A 24,294-nucleotide genomic window follows, 5' to 3' on the forward strand; every position below is an offset into this window, starting at 1 on the left:
GGTGCAAATCCGCATGAAAAAAAGAGTCCAAGAGAAATCCAGCAAAAAAGAAAAAAGCAGATGCACTCACCAAATGCAGTTTCAAGCGTCCTTTATTTCAATACCAAGCGGTACAAACTTCACGGCACGGGGGAATGGAGAGTGAACAAGGAGAGTGCGGCAGATGAGACGACGGCCGTTTCGCGCTACATCAGAGCGCTTCTACGGGTCCATGAGTGTATCATACACCTGTCCTATTCTAATGATCGGAGTGTATCATACACCTGTCCTATTCTAATGATCGGAGGGTATCATACACCTGTCCTATTCTAATGATCGGAGGGTATCATACACCTGTCGTATTCTAATAATCGGCAGGTATCATACACCTGTCCTATGAAATAGGGAAGGTGCACAAGACATGCCGATTGTATCTGATAAAGTTATCAGCTCCGCTCCCCTTCCAATGTATAAGTGACAGGCCGTTAATATAACATTCTGGGGAAATACAAAACAGTTTACATGACACTACAAGACATAACTAAGGCGGCAGAGACTGAGAACGAAAATCCCGTAAAGGGTTAACCATTCTTCATTTTTGGGTAAGGCTTGTAAAAACAAGCACTTTTGCAATTTACTGTAGATGCATCCACTCTTAAAATAGTAACACTTTTGTTCTGTTTACAGCTTGTTACCAAGGAGACCGACCACCGTGGCTGTCTAGCTAGCTAGTAAGCACTGTACTGAAGGTGGCTGGGATGAAAAGGTAACCTCCCAATCCTGCCCAGGCTTACAAGCTAAAGAAAAAAAGAGCTGCATATATTGTGATGTATAGCAGCTGTGGTCGGTCTCCAAGGAAACAAGCTGAAAACAAAAGACATTTTCCAATACATGCCATTCAAGAGCTTTAAAATTAGAGTGCCGTCCCCTATCGAAACTGCAAAGCTTCCTATGGACAAGGGGTGCACAACCTGGGCCCAGAGGCTATATGCATCCTACTATGCCATGATGTATGGTTCCTAACTACCTGGTCACAAACATGCCCGACCGTGTCCGGTGTTTGCCCACAAGTGTTTTTCATTTCAGAGAGAAGTGGCGCCCAAGTCGGACAAGGGACGATACAAAACTAATAGTGCTCTAGGGATCCCTATATAGAGGCAGAATGAGAGTATTCATTAAAAAGAAGATGAGGAAGAGCGGAGAGAACATGATCCAGGCCATCCCCTCACCTGGAGTTGCAGTTCATGCTCATCTGGTACGCTCGACAGCTCATGCTGTACTTCTGCACTAGACCCATGTTCGGTAAGCTGTACCTGTGCATGGTCCCGGACTCACGTGCCTACAATAGTGAACAGGCAACACTCTATTATAAAAAGGTACACAAAACCAGGCCTCAGGAAACAACGGTAACCTGTTCATACCCAAAGGTCTTTTGAGTGTAGCAAAACTTTTCAAACCAGAAAACAACATTTTTCGCGAGCAATTCCATAAATCCTCCAATGTTGTTAACAATGTAAATAGAGCTCGCTAGCTAGAGTCCATAGATCTAGGCCCCGACCTGTAGGCAGAACGGATTCCCTTGTCTCCTGTTAAAAATGTCAGTGTCCGACAGCATAGAGATGAAAAAGTGAACAAGTGACTGTCTGTCACATTTATAAAAGAGTTAATAGGGTTATAACACAAATTGAAAAAACAATTCTAGAGTAACTCAGGAAAATAAGGGGTAAGTTTTCTCTTTGTAGTGAGTGGCATGCCAGTGTGAGGAGACTTGAACGCCTTGCATGCTCCTCTGGGACATTAAACATGCAAATTGTCTCTTCAGAGCAGACGAGGACTAGAACTCCAGTGCCACTTGGGGATATCAGAGTTCTAATCCTCTTCATCTCTGAAGAGACAATTTGCAGTAATTCAACCATATCAATACAAAACACGCCAATTTCCAGTGTAATTTTCACCACTTTCAGCCTCTTTTCTCGCTCTTTTGCAATTTTGGTCTCTTCACTTTCTGTAGGCGAGCAATGACACCTCCTATGTCACCAGGAGCCAACAGGATGTCCAAGGAGTGAATTACAGTCAGATTCTGTCTATCGATCAGATCTCTATAGTCGTTACTTGTGATATCTACAGTACATGGTCCATATTAAAAGTCTAGACACCCCCGTTGAAATGCTGCGTTTTGTCATGTAAAAAAAAAAATCATACCAAGAAGAACAATTTCCGAACGCTTTCCACCTTTAACCCCTTCATGACCCAGCCTATTTTGACCTTAAAGACCTTGCCATTTTTTGCAATTCTGACCAGTGTCCCTTTATGAGGTAATAATTCGGGAACGCTTCAACGGATCCTAGCGGTTCTGAGATTGTTTTTTCGTGACATATTGGGCTTCATGTTAGTGGTAAATTTAGGTCAATAAATTCTGTGTTTATTTGTGATAAAAACGGAAATTTGGCGAAAATTTTGAAAATTTTGCAATTTTCACATTTTGAATTTTTATTCTGTTAAACCAGAGAGTTATGTGACACAAAATAGTTAATAAATAACATTTCCCACACGTCTAATTTACATCAGCACAATTTTGGAAACAAAATTTTTTTTTGCTAGGAAGTTATAAGGGTTAAAATTTGACCAGCGATTCCTCATTTTTACAACGAAATTTACAAAACCATTTTTTTTTAGGGACCACCTCACATTTGAAGTCAGTTTGAGGGGTCTATATGGCTGAAAATACCCAAAAGTGACACCATTCTAAAAACTGCACCCCTCAAGGTACTCAAAACCACATTCAAGAAGTTTATTAACCCTTCAGGTGCTTCACAGCAGCAGAAGCAACATGGAAGGAAAAAATGAACATTTAACTTTTTAGTCACAAAAATGATCTTTCACCAACAATTTTTTTATTTTCCCAATAGTAAAAGAAGAAACTGAACCACGAAAGTTGTTGTCCCATTTGTCCTGAGTATGCTGATACCTCATATGTGGGGGTAAACCACTGTTTGGGCGCACGGCAGGGCTTGGAAGGGAAGGAGCGCCATTTGACTTTTTGAATGAAAAATTGGCTGCACTCTTTAGCGGACACCATGTCACATTTGGAGAGCCCCCGTGTGCCTAAAAATTGGAGCTCCCCCACAAGTGACCCCATTTTGGAAACTAGACGCCCCAAGGAACTTATCTAGATGCATAGTGAGCACTTTAAACCCCCAGGTGCTTCACAAATTGATCCGTAAAAATGAAAAAGTACTTTTTTTTCACAAAAAAATTCTTTTAGCCTCAATTTTTTCATTTTCACATGGGCAACAGGATAAAATGGATCCTAAAATTTGTTGGGCAATTTCTCCTGAGTACAGCGATACCTCACATGAGGGGGTAAACCACTGTTTGGGCACATGGTAGGGCTCGGGAGGGAAGGAGCGCCATTTGACTTTTTGAATGAAAAATTATCTCCATCGTTAGCGGACACCATGTCGCGTTTGGAGAGACCCTGTGTGCCTAAACATTGGAGCTCCCCCACAAGTGACCCCATTTTGGAAACTAGACCCCCCAAGGAACTTATCTAGATACATGCTGAGCACTTTAAACCCCCAGGTGCTTCACAGAAGTTTATAACGCAGAGCCATGAAAATAAAAAATAATTTTTCTTTCCTCAAAAATGATTTTAAGCCTGGAATTTCCTATTTTGCCAACGGTAATAGAAGAAATTGGACCACAAATTTTGTTGTCCAGTTTGTTCTGAGTACGCAGATACCCCATATGTGGGGGTAAACCACTGTTTGGGCGCACGGCAGGGCTCAGAAGGGAAGGCACGCCATTTGGCTTTTTAAATGGAAAATTAGTTCCAATCATTAGCGGACACCATGTCGCGTTTGGAGAGCCCCTGTGTGCCTAAACATTGGAGATCCCCCACAAATGACCCCATTTTGGAAACTAGACCCCAAAAGGAACTAATCTAGACGTGTGGTGAGCACTTTGAACCCTCAAATGCTTCACAGAAGTTTATAACGCAGAGCCATGAAAATAAAAAAAAAATTTTCTTTTCTCAAAAATGATTTTTTTAGCCCGCAATTTTTTATTTTCCCAAGGGTAACAGAAGAAATTGGACCCCAAAAGTTGTTGTCCAGTTTCTCCTGAGTACGCTGATACCCCATGTGTGGGGGTAAACCACTGTTTGGGCACATGTCGGGGCTCAGAAGGGAAGTAGTGACTTTTGAAATGCAGACTTTGATGGAATGGTCTGCGGACATCACTTTGCGTTTGCAGAGCCCCTGGTGTGCCTAAACAGTAGAAACCCCCCACAAGTGACCCCATTTTGTAAACTAGACCCCCCAAGGAGCTTATCTAGATATGTGGTGAGCACTTTGAACCCACAAGTGCTTTACAGATATTTACAACGCAGAGCCGTGAAAATAAAAAATCATTTTTCTTTCCTCAAAAATGATGTTTTAGCAAGCAATTTTTTATTTTCTCAAGGGTAACAGGAGAAATTGGACCCCAGTAATTGTTGCGCAGTTTGTCCTGAGTATGCTGGTACCCCATATGTGGGGGTAAACCACTGTTTGGGCACATGTCGGGGCTCGGAAGTGAGGGAGCACCATTTGACTTTTTGAATACAAGATTGGCTGGAATCAATGGTGGCGCTATGTTGCGTTTGGAGACCACCTGATGTGCCTAAACAGTGGAAACCCCTCAATTCTACCTCCAACACTAACCCCAATACACCCCTAACCCTTATCCCAACTGTAGCCATAACCCTAATCACAACCATAACCACAACCCTAATTCCAACCCTAACCCTAAGGCTATGTGCCCACGTTGCGGATTCGTGTGAGATTTTTCAGCACCATTTTTGAAAAATCCGCGGGTAAAAGGCACTGCGTTTTACCTGCGGATTTACCGCGGATTTCCAGTGTTTTTTGTGCGGATTTCACCTGCGGATTCCTATTGAGGAACAGGTGTAAAACGCTGCGGAATCCGCACAAAGAATTGACATGCTGCGGAAAATACAACGCAGCGTTTCCGCGTGGTATTTTCCGCACCATGGGCACAGCGGATTTGGTTTTCCATATGTTTACATGGTACTGTAAACCTGATGGAACACTGCTGCGAATCCGCAGCCAAATCCGCACCGTGTCTACATAGCCTAATTCTAAAGGTATGTGCACACGCTGCGGAAAACGCTGCGGATCCGCAGCAGTTTCCCATTAGTTTACAGTTCAATGTAAACCTATGGGAAACAAAAATCGCTGTACACATGCTGCGGAAAAAATGCACAGAAACGCAGCGGTTTACATTCCGCAGCATGTCACTTCTTTCTGCGGATTTCGCAGCGGTTTTACAACTGCTCCAATAGAAAATCGCAGTTGTAAAACCGCAGTGAAATGCGCAGAAAAACCTCGGTAAATCCGCGATAAATCCACAGCGGTTTAGCATTGCGGATTTATGAAATCCGCTGCGGAAAAATCCGCAGAGGACCAGAATACGTGTGAACATACCGAAACCCTAACCCTAGCCCTAACCCTAACCCTAGCCCTAATCCTAGTCCTAACCCTAACCCTAGCCCTAACCCTAACCCTAGTTAGTGTTTCCAGCCATGGCCGATGATATTGCAGCATCGGCCATGGCTGGATTGTAATATTTCACCAGTTTTTTAGGTGAAATATTACAAATCGCTCTGATTGGCAGTTTCACTTTCAACAGCCAATCAGAGCGATCGTAGCCCCTGGGCTAAATTACCACTCCTCCTGTCCCTGCACGCCGGGTGAAATTACAGTTTTCACCCGGCCTGCAGGAACACGATTCCGCCATGATGCATACGCTGCGTCATGGGTCGGAATGGCACCGACTTTCATGACACAGCGTATGCGTCAAAGGTCGGGAAGGGGTTAATTTTGTCAGGTATAAAAAACATCAAGAAGAATCATTTCAGAACGTTTTTCACAACAATCTGTAAAAATCCAGTAATAAACTCAAATCTTTTGAAGTGGGAAAAAAATGTGGATGCATAAATATGCACACCCTTAAACTAATATTTTTCTGAGGTAACCTTTGAATGTGGTTATAAATCGAGTCTTTTTGGGTAGGAATCCATCAGTGCATCATATCTAGAATTGGCGATCTTTGCGCACTCTTCCAGCAGTAGCTACAAATCTGCCATATTGTGAGGATATATCTTGTGTACAGCGCCCTCTTTAGGTCATCCATAGATTCAGGTCTGGGTTTTGGCTTGACCATTTCAAAACTTTGATCTCCTTCTAGAGAAGTCATTCTTTGTTGATTTGAAAGTATGCCTAGGGTCACAGTGGTGGTGAAATTTCTTTTCAGCATTTTAGCAGAAGCTTTAAGGTTTTGCGCAAAATTAACTGACATTTTAAATGCTTCCTAATCCCCCCCACCTTCATTAAAGTTCCAGTCACACTGGTGGAAAAGCAGCACCAAAGCATAACACTGCTTCCACCATGCCTCACTGTGGGTATGGTGTGCTTTTGATGATGCACAGTATTGGCTTTTTTTTCCAAACATACCTTTTGCAACTGCGTCCAAAAAGTTAAACCTTGGTGTCATCATATAACACATTTTCCCTCATGCTTTTTGCAGGCCTGATGTAGGTTTTGACAAAACATGGCCGAGTGTGGATAATTTTCTTTGTAAGAAAATACTTTAGTCTTGCCACTCTACCCCACAGGTCAGACATATGAAGAATATGGGAGATTGTTTTTACTAGCAGTGCAGAGCTAGTACTTGCCAGAAATTCCTGCAGCTCCTTCAGTGTTGTTATATGCCTCTTGACATCCTCCTGGACAACTTTTCTCCTTGTCTTTTCATTGATTTTTGAGGGATGTCCATTTCTAGATAATGTCACTGTTCTGTCAAATTTAAGCCACTTCTTGAAGATGTATTCACAGTCTTCCATTGCATTTCTACTGCCTTGAAAATGTTTTTGTAGCCTCTGCTAACTGATAACTTTTAACAATGAGATCCCTTTGCTGTGTTGTAAGCAGTTTAAGGACCGTGGGTTTTGATGTAAAATGCAAGTAAGAAAATGGCAGGAAAATCCTGCTAGAAAAGCTGAACTTTATATGGGGTTAATCAAAATCCCTGTACATTATGGCAGCAGTGCAGTGACTGCTATGAATATTAGTGTAAATGTGACTGTCTAATTCTGAACACAACCACATCCCCAATTATAAGAGGGTATTCTCACTCGTGCAACCACGTTATTTTAGTTTTGTTCATTTTATTTTTCCGCTCAAAATGATTTTGTGACACTGAGTCACTTCTCACGGACAAGCCATGAGTCGGAGAACTCAAGGAGTCCGAGGTCAAAAGCCAGGAGGGTACGTCATAAATAGGGGGGAGAAACAAAGGCGTAGTCTGGTCACAGTCCGGGGTCAGAACTCCAAAGTCAGAGTGCGTCAAGGCAAAATGGGTAATACAAACAGGAAGGTAAAAGGCAAGTTCAAGGCCCATCAACAAAGATCAAAATATCAGGGTACAGAGCAAACACATCACAGCTTATTTAATTCTGCCCAATACTGTGGGATAAAAATGTATATAAAACAATAATAATAATTAGCAGAATTAAAGTCGACCGGTTGGTTTGGACCTCCACAACAGTCACGGTCTCTCATGTAGCCCCTTAGGAAAATTAACTGTCCATCCCTGCTATAAAGTATATAATATGTACGAGTAATGTGAACACGTACCACAATCAAGACTCTATCAGATGCGGTTACGGAGCAGACGAGATCTCTTGTTGCCTAAAATGAGAAATAACATTTACAAAAGAAAATAAATTGAAAGGCACGCAGACCCATATTTCTGCGTTATCGGATGACAACATTATGTATTTGGCCGTAGTCTCAGCCATGTTTCATTTCACAATGCCAATCCTTTGTGACCGTGAGAGATAATGCTCTGCCACTGGTGTGTGGAGACGTCATACTGCATGGGTGGTGGTGTGGAGACATCATACTGTATGGGGATAATAAGGAAGCAGGGTTTATTGAGTTCAGTGTGCATGTGTATGGAGGGACCGGGGTAGAGAGCTGACAGCTACCTAACTAGTGTAACAAGGTAGCATGCTTAAATCACGTCATACGGCCAAGACAGCTTTCAGCACTAACAGGGACTGCTGCACTGTTCTTCTCCTGCACAGCGGCACTGCCAATGCTGCACCCGGTCCCATGCACTTGAATGGGGCACTGCTACATTTCCCTTTGCAGAGTGGGGAGCTCATGCAATACTGTGCAGGAATAGACTGTGAACAGGTCACAGATTATAATCAGTGTTGCGGTCCATTCATTTTTAGGACAAATTAGGGTCTGAAGGTAAGACCCTAAACCTTTAATAGGGCTCCAATAGCTGAATAGTGATTGAATGCAAAAGTTAGCGCATATATCCGCTCCTCCTCGATATGCCGGGGTGAAGGCCAGGACAGGTGTCAATGACAGATAGATGATAAAATATTTGTTTTGAATATTTCTGATTAGGTATCCATAATGCAGACTGTTAACAAGTCACTGATCCCTCTGACCCGCCCCCTAGTTTGCATAATGATTATGCGATATATTTAAGAAAAAAAAATTGTGCGTCTGCACAGTATCAGCTATTGGCGATCCGATAGCTATTATTGCACAGGTGCCGGCAGCGCCATCTTGAAAGAGGCTGGTTTTTTTTCATATAGCAGGATGGTGCCGCCAATGCCTGCGCAGCAGTAGCTATCGGATCGCCAATAGCTGCTTTTGCCCAGGCATGGCCGGCACCATTTTCAATCTGATTTTTGTTTTTTAGGAATTTATGGATACCATCAAAAAGAATAATTAAATGCTTAGTAGGGATGTGATCATGCGGCAACTAGCGCCAAAGTCGATGTCTGCCTGCAGAAGGGGATTTTTTTTAAAAATATATATACTATTCATTATGTAAACTAGGGGGCAGGTCAGTGATGGATCAATGACCTGTCAGCAGCCTGCATTATGACTATCTAATCAGAGCAGCACATGAAGACCCCCCACAGGCCGCCCCGGGGCACGAGCACATCATTAACTGAAAATAAAGATTATACAATAACCACAAGACAGATTTCATCACCAGGTATCATTGTAATCTGTATAACGGTGCCGACCTGACACTGTCTGTAGGTTACTGTGCACAATCCTGCTGACAGGTTCCCTTTAAAGTAGAAAATGTTGATACACATCTCATCAGGAGGTACAATAACTCATTAAATATAAAGCTAACCTGTCAGGCGATTCATGCAGCCCAAACGGCGGGCAGAATGAGTTGCAGCCTGTCAGCACTATTTTATCCAGGTAGGTTTCCCTGATAAAAAAAAAAGGGATTTTTGTGTACTCACCATAAAATCCTTTTCTCCGAGCCAATCATTGGGGGACACAGGACCATGGGTGTTATGCTGCTGCCACTAGGAGGACACTAAGTTAACACATAAAGAATAACTCCTCCCCTGCAGTATACACCATACTGCTGGCTCCAAGTGAACCAGTTCGGTAACAAAGAAGTAGGAGCATAACAATTAACAAGAATGAACAATGTCAAACCAAGTCAACACAGAAAAAAACTAAAACCAATAGGCTAACAGGATGTGTGCTGTGTCCCCTAATGATTGGCTCGGAGAAAAGGATTTTACGGTGAGTACACAAAAATCCCTATTTCTCCTACGCCTCATTGGGGGACAAAGGACCATGGGACGTCCTAAAGCAGTCACTGGGTGGGAAATAATTCACTGCAATTGCTCCTCGTACCACTGCAATTGCTCCTTGTACCCAGAAGTTACAGATGCGGTACTGCCGCCTGCAAAATTCTTCTGCCGACGGACGCATCTGGTGAGGCCTGAAAATGGACATGGTAATGTTTCGAAAATGTATGCAGGCTGGACCAGGTCGCAGCCCTGCAGACTTGTGCTGCCGACGCCTGGTGCCGGATGGCCCAAGACGCACCCACTGACTGAGTAGAATGAGCCTTAATCCCTGCTGGGACGGAGCAACCTCTAACTCGGTAGGACTCCTGGATAGCTGAACGAATCCACTTGGCTATCGTAGCCTTGGAAGCGGCTAGGCCTTTTCTTGGCCCCTCAGGGAGCACAAACAGGGCATCTGATCTGCGGAAAGACGCCGTCCTCGAGACGTATCTCCTAAGAGCTCTCATCAAGTCCAGTGTGTGGAGAGCCTTCTCGGTGCGATGTACTGGCGCCGGGCAAAGTGAAGGCAAAACAATTTCCTCATTGAGGTGGAAAGATGAGACGACGTTCGGTAGAAAAGACGGGGATGTTCTCAAACCCACCTTATCCTGATGAAAAATGAGGAAAGGAAGACAAGGCCGCCAGTTCTGAGACTCGTCGGATGGACGTGAACGCAACCAGGAAGGCAACCTTCCATGACAGAAGAGACAGGGAAACGTCCTGCAGAGGCTCAAAAGGAGCCTCCTACAAGACTCCGAGGACCAAATTAAGGTCCCATGGTTCCAAGGGCATCTTATAGGGTGGCACTACATGGCAGAATCCCTGAATGAACGTCTTCACCTGTAATCTGTTGGCAATTTTACGTTGGAACAGGACTGACAGGGCTGAAATCTGCCCTTTGAGAGAAATAAGGGCGAGACCAAAGTCCAAACCCAACTGAAGGAATTCGAGGATGGAAGGAACTGAAAATTCAAGAGGAGAGCGTCCACGTTCCTGGCACCATGAGAAGAAGGTCTTCCAAATGCGATGATATATACGCATGGATGTAGGCTTTCTAGCACTGATCATAGTAGAAATGACTTTCTGAGAGAAGCCTGCCTGTGTCAGCACCCAGGACTCAACGGCCAAACACAGGGCCTTAGAGTTCTGGTGGTAAATGGGGGCCCTGGGACAAAAGGTCTGTGCGATTCGGTAATCGCCAGGGGACATTGGCAACTAGTTGAATTAGTTCGGCGTACCAGGCCCTGCGCAGCCAGTCTGGCGCAATGAGGATTACTGGTATCCCTCCGCTCTGATCTTCTTGATGACTTTCGGTAAGAAGGGAAGCGGGGGAAATATGTACGGAAGCTGGAACTGATGCCACGAGTGAACGAGTGCATCTGCCCCGATGGCTGCCGGTTGTGGAACCGAGCTATGAAATTGGGAACCTTGGAATTTAGCCATGAGGCCATCAGATCCACGTCCGGGGTTCCCAAACGACAGCAGATCTGGTGGAAGATCTCCGGATGGAGAGACCACTCTCCGGAGTCGAGAACTTGGCGGCTGAGGAAATCTGCCTCCCAGTTTTCCACTCCCGGGATGTGAACCGCTAATATCATTGAGCGGTTTTCCTCGGCCCAACGAAGGATGTGGCCTACTTCGGACATGGCTGCTTTGCTGCGTGTTCCCCCCTGCCGGTTGATGTATGCCACTGCCGTGGCATTGTTGGACTGAATCCTGATGAGACGACCCGTCAGGAAGGGATGGAATTGAATAAGAGCCAACCTGATTGCCTGTATTTCCAGGATGTTGATGGGCAGGCGAGCTTCCTGAAGAGACCAACGGCCCTGAGCAGTGTGATGGTGGAACATTGCTCCCAATCCCAGAAGACTGGCATCTGTTGTCACAACTAGCCAATGTACTGGGAGAAAGGACTTTCCTTGATTCAGGGAGGACTTCAAAGTCCACCACCTGAGAGACTGTCTGACTCGCTGGGGAAGAAAGAAATGACGACCGAGAGATAACGGGTTTCTGTCCCACACAGCCAGGAGAGCATGTTGTAAGGGGCGGAGGTGTAGTTGAGCAAATGGGACCGCCTCCATAGCTGCTACCATCCTGCCGAGGACGCTCATACTGAAACGTAGAGAGTGAGTATGAGGTTGGGAGAGCTTCTGAGCTTCCCGCTGTACTACAGAGATTTTTTTCCGGGGGAAGAAGTACCAACCCCTGAGACGAGTCCAGTATCATTCCTAGAAAGGAAATTCGCTGAGCCAGTACTGGGGAAGATTTTTTGAAGTTTATCTTGAAACCCAGGCGAGAAAGAGTATCTATTGTGATAGTCACGGCCTCCTTGCAGGTGTGGAAAGAGGGGCCTTTGATGAGGATATCGTCGAGATACGGTAACACCACCACACCTCGGGTATGAAGCATGGCCATAGCGGCCGCCATGACCTTGGTGAATACCCTGGGAGCGGTGGTGGGGCCAAAGGGCAGAGCAGCAAACTGTAAGTGATCTTCATGAATTGCGAAGCGAAGAAACCTTTGGTGAGAAGGTAAAATGGGAATGTGGAGGTGCGCGTTCTGGATGTCTATGGACACCAGGAAGTCGCCTTTCTCCATGGAGGCGATGACAGAACGAAGCGATTCCATCTGGAACCGTCGCACCCTGACAAATTTGTTGAGCAGTTTTAGGTCCAGTACGGGCCGTACTGTACCGTCCTTCTTTGGAACAATGAACAGGTTTGAATAAAAACCTTGAAACCTTTCACTTTGAGGAAGCGGGATAATAACCCCGTCTTCCTTTAGAGAGTTTATGGCCTGGAAGAGCTCTGATGCCTTTGCCCTGGGAGGAGAAGACGGGAAAAAGCGATTTGGTGGAAGAGAGAGAAAAATCTATCTTGCATCCGGAGGACACTAGGTCGCGGACCCATTCGTCGTGAACGACCGAGAGCCACGCGTTGCTGAAGGAAAGCAGGCGGCCGCCTACTTTGAGGGTGTCCTCCGGATACTGCAGGGAGTCATTGTGTGGGAGACCTGCCCAGTCTGAACCTTCTGGACCCTGACTGTCTAGGCCTGCCTCTCAAAGAGGGAGAAGGTTTGTAAAAGGTTTGAGGACCTCTATCCCTACGTTGTGCCCAGCCAGGTCCGGAGGATGTGGAAGTAGAGTACCAGTTTGAGTTGAAGCGAAAAAAAAAAATCGGGATCGGGCCTGTTGTTGCTGGTTCTGAAAGGGCCGATAGGGTCTCTGTTGTGGAAGAAATTTACTCTTCCCTCCAGTGGCGTTGGAAATTAATTGGTCGAGCTTTTCGCCAAAAAGGCGACCGCCCTGATATGGAAGAGAAGTCAATGACTTTTTGGAAGTCGAATCCGCACGCCAGTCCCTAAGCCATAAGGATCTCCGGATGGTGATGGCGTTTGCTGCTGCTTGAGAAGCACAGTTAGCAGCGTCCAGGGACGCGGTAACTACAAAATCTCCCGCTCTGGCTATCTGAGTAGAGAGGTCTGCTATCTCGGGGGGGAGATCGGTATCCAGCACCGCTGCGGACAAGGCTTCAGCCCAGTGGGTCATAGCCTTAGCCACCCACTTCGCAGCAAAAGATGGGAAGAGTGCGGCTGCTGAGGCTTCAAAGGCTGAATGCGCCATATTGCTGATCTGACGATCGGTTGGATTTTTAATAGAGGCGCCCTCCGAAGAGGATAAAATAGATTTAGTAGCCAGACGAGATACCGGAGGATCTACCGGGGGAGATTGAGGCCAATCTTTTCTTAGATCCTGGGCAAAGGGATATTTTGATTCCATGGGCCTCTGCCTTGTGAATCGTTTATTGGGACGGATCCTGTGAGATTCAACAATTTCCTTAAATTCTGGATGAGTAGCGAATACCTTTTGAGCTCGCTTGGTCCTCTTAAAGGACACGGAGTGATCCATTTTCAATAAAGGCTCCTCCTCAAGTTTCAAAGCCTTATTCACTGACTCAGAGAGTCGAGAGTCTCCTGATCGTGATGAAATTCCTGATCTAGGGACGTGTCAGAATCGTCATCTGAATCAGGTGCTCTGCTAGCTCCAATGGAAGTGGAGTGAGAAATGGAGCTCTCAGAACCCGAATCCCGCTGATGGTCTGGGGATATGGCAGGAGTCCTTTTTCTGGAAGGGAGAGAGCTCCTTGGCAAGGTACGACCCCTAGAGTACGAGGGGTTTTGAGGATCGGAAGCGTCGTCCGTAAGAGTGCCCTGGTTAGAGGAGGGGTCTCGGAATGATTCTAACGCTTTTGCCAGGGATGCCATAGACCGGGTAAGAGAGGTAGCCCACTCAGGGGGACCAGGCTCACTAAGTTCGGTGTCAGTAACAGGTGGTTCCTGAACAGTCGCCGGTTCACAAGCTGTGCACAATGTAGTATTGCGACCCCGGGGTAATGAGACCTTACAAGAGGTATATGCAGCAAAAAATACCGTGTGGGTTTTCCCAGACTTTTTGTGAGGCCTTGATTGAGACATTGCGGGGGCCCGGCTTTATATGCCGGAGGCCCCCTGACTGACCGACCAAGTGGTTATTGTGTTTTCCTGCCCCTGTTCTCAGGAACGCGACGAAAGAGTTAAGAAGCTCGTGGTTGCCCCCCTCATTCTGGCTGCGAGTGCGTCACTTCCGGTGACAGTTTATGAGGAGTCAGCTGGCAGAGTGTGAGGTGGTGCCTGAGGCGATTCCGGCCGCTTTCAATATAGGTTTGATTTAGCTGCCCACCCACCCTCTTAATGTTTTTTCATTCAAGGGAGGAAATGGTTGAATTTGTTTAGTGAGTTATAGAAGTTATGAAGTCGCAGTGTTTGGCGGAAGTAACATGTGCCGGGAGTCCGGCGGCATATCCCCATAACTTTCGATGGCTAACAGGAAAGGATGCGACCTTACCCCTCCAACAAGAAAGGGTGGTTGAAGTTTTAAGATGAGATATGTTTTTATGGTTACTCTCCAAATAAAAGTTATGAATCAATTTCGTGTGTTTTCTTTCAGAGTGTCGGGGGAACAGGGGAGGAATGTTAAAGTGAGGGCAGTCAGTAACCTTAAGGAGAGCGCTTTCTACCAGGGGAAGGGTTAAGCTATGTATCTGCAGCTTACCCAGGTCCTGTGTCTTGAGTCTCCAGGGGAGGTCCGCAATGTACGTGAAGGCTGTATATCGGTTGTGACCTCGGATCCAGAGATTAGGAAGGCTGGAGCAGCGCCGCAGAATCAGCGCTGGGTGTCCCAAGATGGCCGCCGAGATCTGTGAGAGCACTTCTCATGGAACGAGAAGAACTGGAAAAGATGAGCAGCGGTAATTGCCGGTGGGTGTGGCCAAGGAGTCCGGCCTGTATGAGGAGAAAAGCCGGGGACTAAATTCAAGAAACTTGCGGTTGCGGCCTGTGGCGCCGCGACCGCTATTAGTGTCATCCTGAGATGCGCTCGTGCATCAAAAATGGTCGCTGCGGACCACCCACGGACCCGGGCTTTAGCCCTTTAGAGGTGCGGACCTTCCATACCCCAGGGACCAGGACCCCCCCAGCGCCTCGGCCCCTGCATTGTACTCACGGTAGATGCGGTGGGCCGGTGCTCAATCCACCGTCGCCATAGTCAGGGAGGGGGTGGAGAGCTTCTGCCGCCATGCGTCATCCGCTATATCAGTAGTGATGCAGAGGGGGGCTGCACGGACGCCATAGACATTTATGTCCGGCTATGCACCTGGCTCCAGGAGAGGTAGATGGAGGGCTACTCCATGCGGTCGCCTGCTATGGAGGGGGGAGATCGGAACACAAAGGAACAGTCGCCCGTAAGGTGAGCTCAGGGCTGGCATCCAACGCTGCAGGAAAGGATACGGGAGGAACGCTCCACGTACTTGCCTGTTGATGGTTCGGGGGAGATCGGAACCTAGAAAGGGTCCGTCGCCCCCATTCGCTCCGTTAAGGAAAAAATAGAATAAAAATTAAAATGGTGGGGTCTGAAAGCAGACCCAAGTGCCTCCTACAGACACTAAGCAAGAACTGGTTCACTGAGAGCCAGCAGGAGGGTGTATACTGCAGGGGAGGAGATATTCTTTATATGTTAACTTAGTGTCCTCCTAGTGGCAGCAGCATAACACCCATGGTCCTGTGTCCCCCAATGAGGCGTAGGAGAAAAGGGAAGATCCGGCCAAGGACCATAGTCAGAGACGAGACTAATCCAGCTCTGCCCCTGGCCGGCATTTCCCAGGGCTGCAGCAAGTGACTGACAGGTCTCTTCCTCGCGCGCACATAAGGAAAGACCAGTCAATCACCTACAGCAGAGCGCTCCAGAGAATTATATATGGTTTGGCCATCATGAATCGCCCGACAAGTTCCCAATAATGTTAGATACCATTATAATCGGTTACAGACTTCTACATTTGCTTACCACAAAAGCTCTGTTGACATCCATGAGCCCTTCCCCTGTTCCAGATGGTGCATCATCAATGTGAAATATCCTGCGAAGAAACCGAGAAGAGGGATAAATGACTCATGATCCTTCAAGGTTGTATACTAAGACGCACGTTATACTTAAGGTTACCGTTCTCTGCCCTCTTTTCTAGTCCGCAGCAGTTGATTAATCTCCATTGCCGTCAGCTTCTTTGCTACTCGATATTGCCAGACATAAAAGGCTTCCTTGGATGCCGCTATAACATGCGTTTTTGTCATGGTGACGAACAAGGGTACTGCGGAAAAACAGAAATGTACGTTAGTACTAAGCAACAGTCGGATCCCCAGTGATCAGTAAATGATCTCCTCTGCCATGGAGAGGGCACAGCTTATAGTCCTCATACACCAGATTCATGTGTAATGTGCAGCGACCTCTCCCATCCTCTTGCTATACAATGACAGCTATATCGTTGAGAATATACATATGTTCAACAAAGGAGGATGAATCCAGCGGTGAGACATCATTCCAGATAAATGTATAAAACTAGTCTCTTATTTCACCATTTAAAACATCCATGAGCAGCAAGGGGCCGGTCAGCAAAATAAAATGATAACGGGACGGACCTACGCATTTCGGCGGTAAGGTCTAGTGCCTGTAGTGGGGATTTCTTTGAGGCCTAGACTTAAATGTAGTCACAAGTTTATGCCCCAGTGTTTATTTCCTGCTTGTACAACAACATCCGACATGATCTGGAGGAAAGCACACCCCAAATGCCCTGCACATACGCTGCTACCTAGGTCTCCTTTGCCACTGTGTTTGGGGGGATCCTGTTTCACATGCTAGGCAGCAAATAATGCAGTCAGTAAAGGATAGAATAGCTGTGCAGACAGTGATTAATGAAAGCTCCATATTACACATTGGAATAAGGGGGCATGCAGACCGGACAAAGGAATATTGGGAGCTGAAGTCTTTGACATCGGTAACCTCACCCAGAAAAGTCCTGGTAGCACTAAAACAAAGATGCACCACAGAGTTCGGCAAAAAAATAATTACTTCTAAGCTATGCAAAAATAATTAATTCTGATCTATAGTGGCCTTACTTTATGAGCATTCAGCCACATACTGCCATGTTTAGTAAACACGGGAACTCAAAGGATTCTCAATTATTACATAGTAACATAGTAAGGCCGAAAAAAGACATTTGTCCATCCAGTTCAGCCTATATTCCATCATAATAAATACCCAGATCTACGTCCTTCTACAGGGGCTGTACTACTTGAAGGAACTCCTTCAAGGGGCTGAACTACTACTTCAAGGAATACGATATTGCTAGGATAGACCATCACTTGCTCATTATCCAGGATTCTGGTGATGGGACCCCACCAATCACCTTTATTCTCCTCTTCATATACAATGACAGTCCTGACCACCCGATGTGCAGGAAATTAGAGCACTATTTACTTAAAGCAAGTGTATTAATTCTCATTTTTTGTAATTATTTAAATCCGGATTCTTATTTCCATACTTTCTCTGTTAATGTAAGTTCAAAGCAGTGGTGAAGACACATCAAAACAGTGGTCTGGACTCAGGAGATTATTCATTCACTTCGAAGGGTGAGTGTCGTGGGCATGCTCTGCGACCCGCGCCGGTCGTGGGCATGCTCTGTGGCCTACGCCGGTCATTGGCATGCTCTGTGACCGGTGTCGGTCGTGGGCATGCTCTGTGACCTGTGCAGGTCATGGGCATGTTCTGTGAACTGTGCAGGTCGTGGGAATGCTCAGTGACCTAAGCAGGCTGTAGGCATGCTCTGTGACCTGTGTAGGTTGTAGGCATGCTTCGTGACCTGTGAAGGTTGTGGGCATGTTCTGTGTCCTGTGTAAGTTGTGGGCATGCGCTGTGACCTGTGTCTATCGTGGGCATGCTCTGTGACCTGTGCAGGTCGTGGGAATGCTCTGTGACCTGTACCGGTCGTAGGAATGCTCTGTGACCTGTGCAGGCTGTGGGAATGCTGTGTCACATGTGCCGGTCGTGGGAATGCTCTGTGACCTGTGCAGGCTGTGGGAATGCTATGTGATCTGTGCAGGCTGTGGGAATGCTATGTGACATGTGCCGGTCGTAGGAATGCTCTGTGACCTGTGCAGGCTGTGGGAATGCTATGTGACATGTGCCGGTCGTGGGAATGCTCTGTGACCTGTGTAGGTTGTAGGCATGCTTTGTGACCTGTGAAGATGTGAAGGTTGTGGGCATGTTCTGTGTCCTGTGTAGGTTGTGGGCATGCTCTGTGACCTGTGCAGGCTGTGGGCATGCTCTGTGACCTGTGTAGGTTGCAGGCATGCTTTGTGACCTGTGAAGGTGTGTTCTGTGTCCTGTGTAGGTTGTGGGCATGTGCTGTGGCCTGTGCAGAGGTTATTGTGTAGAAAGGGGGAGGATGTGTGTGTATTTACCATCTATTGTCTATGGTGGATCCTGCGTCATCTGTCTCCAGCTTTATACTTCAGATTCCTTTTCATTGCAATTCTGCTTGTGATGACACCTAGACTGCTGAGAATTGATCTCTAGAGATCAGTAAGTATCAGCTTCTTATGAAGCTCAGTGGAAGATTTCATGATTTTTTTTATATAGGCAAATATGGAAAAATAAAAATCTTTTGGGGTCCATCCCATCAAATTCAGCCCACCATATAAGGGGCTTACCAACAAAATGTGTCAAGGGACATAAATATCGAATGGACGAAATTCAATCACCTGATCCTTTTGTTTGCTGGCCGTTACCAGATGATTCTTGCAGCAGATCACGCAGTAAGAACAATGTTAGTATGTATGGCCGGCTTAAAGGAGTTGTCCACCGCTTGGACAATATACTATACTCTCCAGCATAAAGTAATAACACGATACTCACCTCCTGCACCGGCACCGATCTGGTGATATCAGCACAGGGTCCCCTGGTCTCGCGTGACATTGTTATGCTACACGAACTCAGATGCCAATCAGCAGTCACTAATGGGTTGCAGTTCTCACACGTTCTTTGAAGTCTGTGTGAGCACTGCAGCCAATGTCAGGCAAGCCCTGGGAAACCCAGTGTAGGTGCAGGAGGTAGCTGCTATTTATTTTGCCCTGGTGAATAAAGTGTTTAATAAAAGGTTGTCAGAGTTGTGGACAACCCCTTTAAATCAGTCTTACAAGTAGTACATGACCATACATTTGCTGTATAATTCATACTTGTGTTAAGTCAAGTACTATTCACTCCTTTTCGTAATGAAGGTGACATTTATTTTATTTATGTTACTCATTTATATAGCGCCATTAAATCCACAGCTCTGTCCAAACATTATTGGTGCTGTCCCCACTGCGGCTCACAATCTAGATTCCCTATCAGTAGGTCTTTGGAATGTGGGAGGAAACCGGAGAATCCGGAGGAAACCCACGCAAACACGGAGAGAACATACAAACTCCTTGCAGATGTTGTCCTTGGTGGGATTTCAACTCAGGGCCCCAGGGCTGCAAGGCTGCAGTGCTAACCACTGAGCCACCGTGCTTCTTATCTACATTGTTCCCTGGCTCTAAAGGGATTGTGTTCCACATGCTGGGCAGCAAACTCTACAATGTCTAGTAACAAAACAAGGGCAAAGTTGTGTCTGGTAGAAAAATGATGCTATGTGTGTAGGGAGTAATTGCAGAACCCTGTAATAGTAATGTTGGGAGCTGTAAATAAAGGCAAGGTTTACGAAAGGGTAGAGGAGTCTGCCAGCATCAAAGCAATTGTTCCGCACAGAGCTGGGCAGGGTCATCAAAAGCAATAAATATTCTTGATCTATTATAAACTTCATATGTATATATAATTGTCTACGGTTCACTTCCGTCTGTCTTGTCTGTCACGGATATTCGTTGGTCGCGGCCTCTGTCTGTGATGGAAATCCAAGTCGCTGATTGGTCGTGGCAAAACGCCCACGACCATTGCCACGACCAATCAGCGACGACCAGGGTCTGGCAGCGAAATGGCCGCTGCTTTTCTGCCCTGCAGTCAGCGCTGAGCGGTCACACAGGGTTAATGCCAGAGTTAATGGACCGCGGTGTAACGCACTCCGTTAACGCTGCTATTAACCCTGTGTGACCAACTTTTTACTATTGATGCTGCGTATGCAGCATCAATAGTAAAACGATCTAATGTTAAAAATAATAATAATAATAATAAAAAAAAAGGTTATTCTCACCCTCCGACGTGGCGCGCTGTACTCGGTGGTGCAAGCGGCAGGTTCCGGTGCCAAAGATGCTATGCGAGAAGGACCTGCCATGACGTCACGGTCATGTGACCGCGACGTCATCACAGGTCCTGCGCTCATACCAACCCTGGGACCGGAAGCTGCCGCGTGCACCGCACACAGGCGACAGGACTACAAGGGGCCCTCGAAGTAATATATACCAGGGGTTGGATAAAATAACGGAAACACCTAACGTTTTGGCATCATAATTTTCCAACATGTTATATACATGCAAACCGTGACATATGGTAATGTTTTGTAGTTGATTATTTGTGTTATGTGATGTGTATGTAAATTAACTGTTTATTTTGCATAATTGTAAGAACATTGATGAGAACCTGATACCAATGGCAGACCTATCGGATTTTGAAAGAGGCCAAATTGTTGGTGATCGTACAAGCAGGCGCTATTGTAACAGAAAGTGCCCGAATGCTTGGCGCGTCAAGAGGTACTGTCTCCAAAATAATGACTGCGTTTGAAAGAGAAGGAAAAATGTCCGCAGCAAAGCACAGATCCGGCCAAAAGTCGAAGTTGACTCAGAGAGACAATCGGAAACTAAAGTAAATTGTGAGAGAGGATCGCAAGACCACCGCTTCGATAATCACTGCTGAGCTCAATGAACTAAAACCAAAACCCAGAAATAGGAACTAAAGGAGAGAGAAAGCTACAGACAAGGAATTCATATAAATATGTCTTTATTTGAGTAGTAGTGAGTCAAATTACAAGAAATGTATAAAAATTAAAAAGAAGAGTGCATCACAGGACAACTAATCAAAGGTACAATACATAATCATATAAAAGAACATGATGTTTTATATAAGCCATATGCTTGGAATAAAAGATAAATAATACCTGGGCGTGCAAAGGTGAAGAAGTGAAAAAGGTTTTTTCCTTAAAAAATAATAATCTTTATTTATATAGCGCCAACATATTCCGCAGCGCTTTACAGTTTAACAGTTTCAAACACAACAGACATAAGCAACAACGTTAACAATACAATAATTAAAGCACAATAAGACGCCCCTGCTCGTGAGAGCTTACAATCTACAATGAGGTGGGGGAGATACAAAGTACAGGTGTGTATTTACAATGATGTATTTACAATGATGGTCCAGCCATCTTCAGGGGGTGGGGGATAGATGGAGATAGCAAATGGGCTACACACACACACAAACATAAAATGACTGATTACTGAATGTGATAGGCTGCTCTGAACAAATGTGTTTTGAGGGAGCGCCTAAAACTATGCAAATTGTGGATGGTCCTAATATCTTGGGGTAGAGCATTCCAGAGGATTGGCGCAGCACGGGAGAAGTCCTGGAGTCGGGAGTGGGAGGTATGGATTAGTGCAGAGGTTAGCCGAAAGTAATTTGCAGAGCGCAGCGGTCGGTTAGGCCGATAGACAGAAATGAGGGAGGAGATGTAAGGGGGCCGCACTGTGGAGAGCTTTGTGAGTGAGAACAAGTACTTTGAATTGTATCCTGTAATGAATGGGCAGCCAGTGTAACGACTAACGAAGAGCGGACACGTCTGAGTAACGATTAGCCAGATGGACGACCCTGGCTGCTGCATTAAGGATGGACTGGAGAGGGGAAAGTCGAGTGAGGGGGAGGCCAATTAAAAGAGCGTTACAGTAGTCCAGGTGGGAGTGGATCAGGGCGACAGTGAGGATTTTTGTTGTTTCCATGGTGAGAAAAGGGCGGATTCTAGAGATGTTCTTTAGGTGTAAGCAGTACAAGCGGGCAAGAGATTGTATATGGGATGTGAAGAAAGAGAGATCGGAGTCAAACATAACACCCAGACAGCGCGCCTGCTGCCGGGGTGTTATTATGGTGCCACCCACGGAGAGGGAAATGTCAGATTTAGGGAGGTTAGTAGACGACGGGAACAGAAGAAGTTCAGTTTTGGAGAGGTTGAGTTTCAGATAGAGAGCGGACATGATGTTGGAGACTGCGGATAGACAGTCAGTGGCGTTCTGTAGTACAGCAGGGGTAAGGTCAGGGGATGATGTGTATAGTTGTGTGTCATCAGCATAAAGATGATACTGAAAGCCAAATCTGCTGTTCTGTCCAATTGGGGCCGTGTAGAGAGAAAAGAGAAGGGGGCCAAGGACTGAGCCCTGAGGTACCCCGACAGTGAGAGAAAGAGGAGATGAAGTGGAGCCAGAGAACAGAACACTGAAGGAGCGGTCTGAAAGATAGGAGAACCAGAAGAGAGCAGTGTCCTTAATGCCTAGTGACTGGAGCCTAGAGAGAAGGAGAGGGTGGTCAAGTGTCGAAAGCTGCAGAAAGGTCGAGAAGAATGAGCAGAGAGTGGTCACCGTTACGTTTTGCTGTCAGAAGGTCGTTGGTCATTTTGATGAGTGCAGTTTCTGTCGAATGTAGGGGCCGGAAACCGGACTGTGAAGGGTCTAGGAGGGAGTGAGTCGACAGGTAACGGGTAAGGCAGGAGTATACTAGGCGCTCCAAGAGTTTAGAGATGAAGGGGAGATTGGAGACTGGTCTGTAGTTGTTTGTGCAGGATGGGTCGAGGGTGGGTTTCTTTAGTAATGGAGTAATGATAGAGTGTTTGAAGGAGGAGGGGAAAATGCCAGAGGAGAGGGAGAGATTAAAGATTGTAGTTAGGCAAGTTGTGACGACTAGAGAGAGAGACTGGAGAAGGTGTGAGGGAATGGGGTCGGTAGTGCATGTAGTTGGACGAGAAGAGGAGAGAAGCTTGGAGACTTCTTCTGTGATGGGATCAAATCCAAAGACATACCGATAGGGAATTTAGATTGTGAGCCCCATCGGGCACAGTGATGATAATGTGTGCAAAACTGTAAAGTGCTGCGGAATATGTTAGCGTTATATAAAAATAAAGATTATTATTATTATTATGTGGAGAGTGAGCCAGGGGAAATGCAGGGAGGGATGGGAGTCACTGAACTTGGTGATTAGGAGTGGATTTCCTGATGGATGTTATCTATTTTCTCTATAAAGCCAAATACATATAGCAACTGCACCCGATGATCAAACGTGGCCCAGGTGTACTCTGCGCATGCGCCGTCAGGAGGTCCAGAAAGTTCCAAGGCGCCGCGTCACATGACCGGACGCACGGCATTATGGGTCCGGCGTTACCAAGGCCACAGTGCGTCCGGGTGCAGTTGCTATATATATTTGGCGTTATACATTATTATTATTAATATTTATTGTTATAGCGCCATTTATTCCATGGCGCTTTACATGTGAGGAGGGGTATACATAATAAAAACAAGTACAATAATCTTAAACAATACAAGTCATAACTGGTACAGGAGGAATGAGGACCCTGCCCGCGAAGGCTCACAATCTACAAGGGATGGGTGAGGATACAGTAGGTGAGGGTAGAGATGGTCATGCAGCGGTTTGGTCGATCGGTGGTTACTGCAGGTTGTAGGCTTGTCTGAAGAGGTGGGTCTTCAGGTTCTTTTTGAAGGTTTCGATGGTAGGCGAGAGTCTGATGTGTTGTGGTAGAGGGTTCCAGAGTAGGGGTGATACGCGAGAGAAATCTTGTATACAATTGTGGGAAGAGGAGATAAGAGGGGAGAAGAGTAGGAGATCTTGTGAGGATCGGAGGTTGCGGGTAGGTAAGTACCGGGAGACGAGGTCACAGATGTATGGAGGACACAGGTTGTGGATGGCTTTGTACGTCATGGTAAGGGTTTTGTAGTGGAGTCTCTGGGCAATGGGGAGCCAGTGAAGGGATTGACAGAGGGAAGAGGCCGGGGAATAGCGGGGGGACAGGTGGATTAGTCGGGCAGCAGAGTTTAGAATAGATTGGAGCGGTGCGAGAGTGTTAGGCCATGTTCACACAGTGCGTTTTTTACCGCGGAACCGCGGCGGTTTTGCCGCTGCGCTTCCGCACCTGTTTTCCATGCAGGGTACAGTACACTGTACCCTATGGAAAACAGGACACACTGTGCACATGGTCCGGAAATTGTAAAAAAAAAGACGCGCTGAATAGCTCCCG

The 24,294-nt window shown here is 46.2% G+C and overlaps 1 protein-coding gene across 1 annotated transcript in view; it reads right to left on the minus strand.

Annotated features, from left to right (window-relative positions):
- WDR35 (WD repeat domain 35) overlaps positions 1-24,294 on the minus strand; it is a 176,478-nt gene that overhangs the window by 83,860 nt on the left and 68,324 nt on the right. Inside the window, exons 14-17 of the mRNA XM_069728136.1 lie at positions 16,200-16,344; positions 16,047-16,116; positions 7,677-7,730; positions 1,209-1,318 (exon numbers count right to left, since the gene is read on the minus strand). Of these exons, the coding sequence (XP_069584237.1) occupies positions 1,209-1,318; positions 7,677-7,730; positions 16,047-16,116; positions 16,200-16,344 (379 nt within the window). The remainder of the gene's footprint in view (positions 1-1,208; positions 1,319-7,676; positions 7,731-16,046; positions 16,117-16,199; positions 16,345-24,294) is intronic.

This window comes from Ranitomeya imitator, chromosome 5 (assembly GCF_032444005.1).
Source record: "Ranitomeya imitator isolate aRanImi1 chromosome 5, aRanImi1.pri, whole genome shotgun sequence".
Lineage (NCBI taxonomy): Eukaryota > Metazoa > Chordata > Amphibia > Anura > Dendrobatidae > Ranitomeya > Ranitomeya imitator.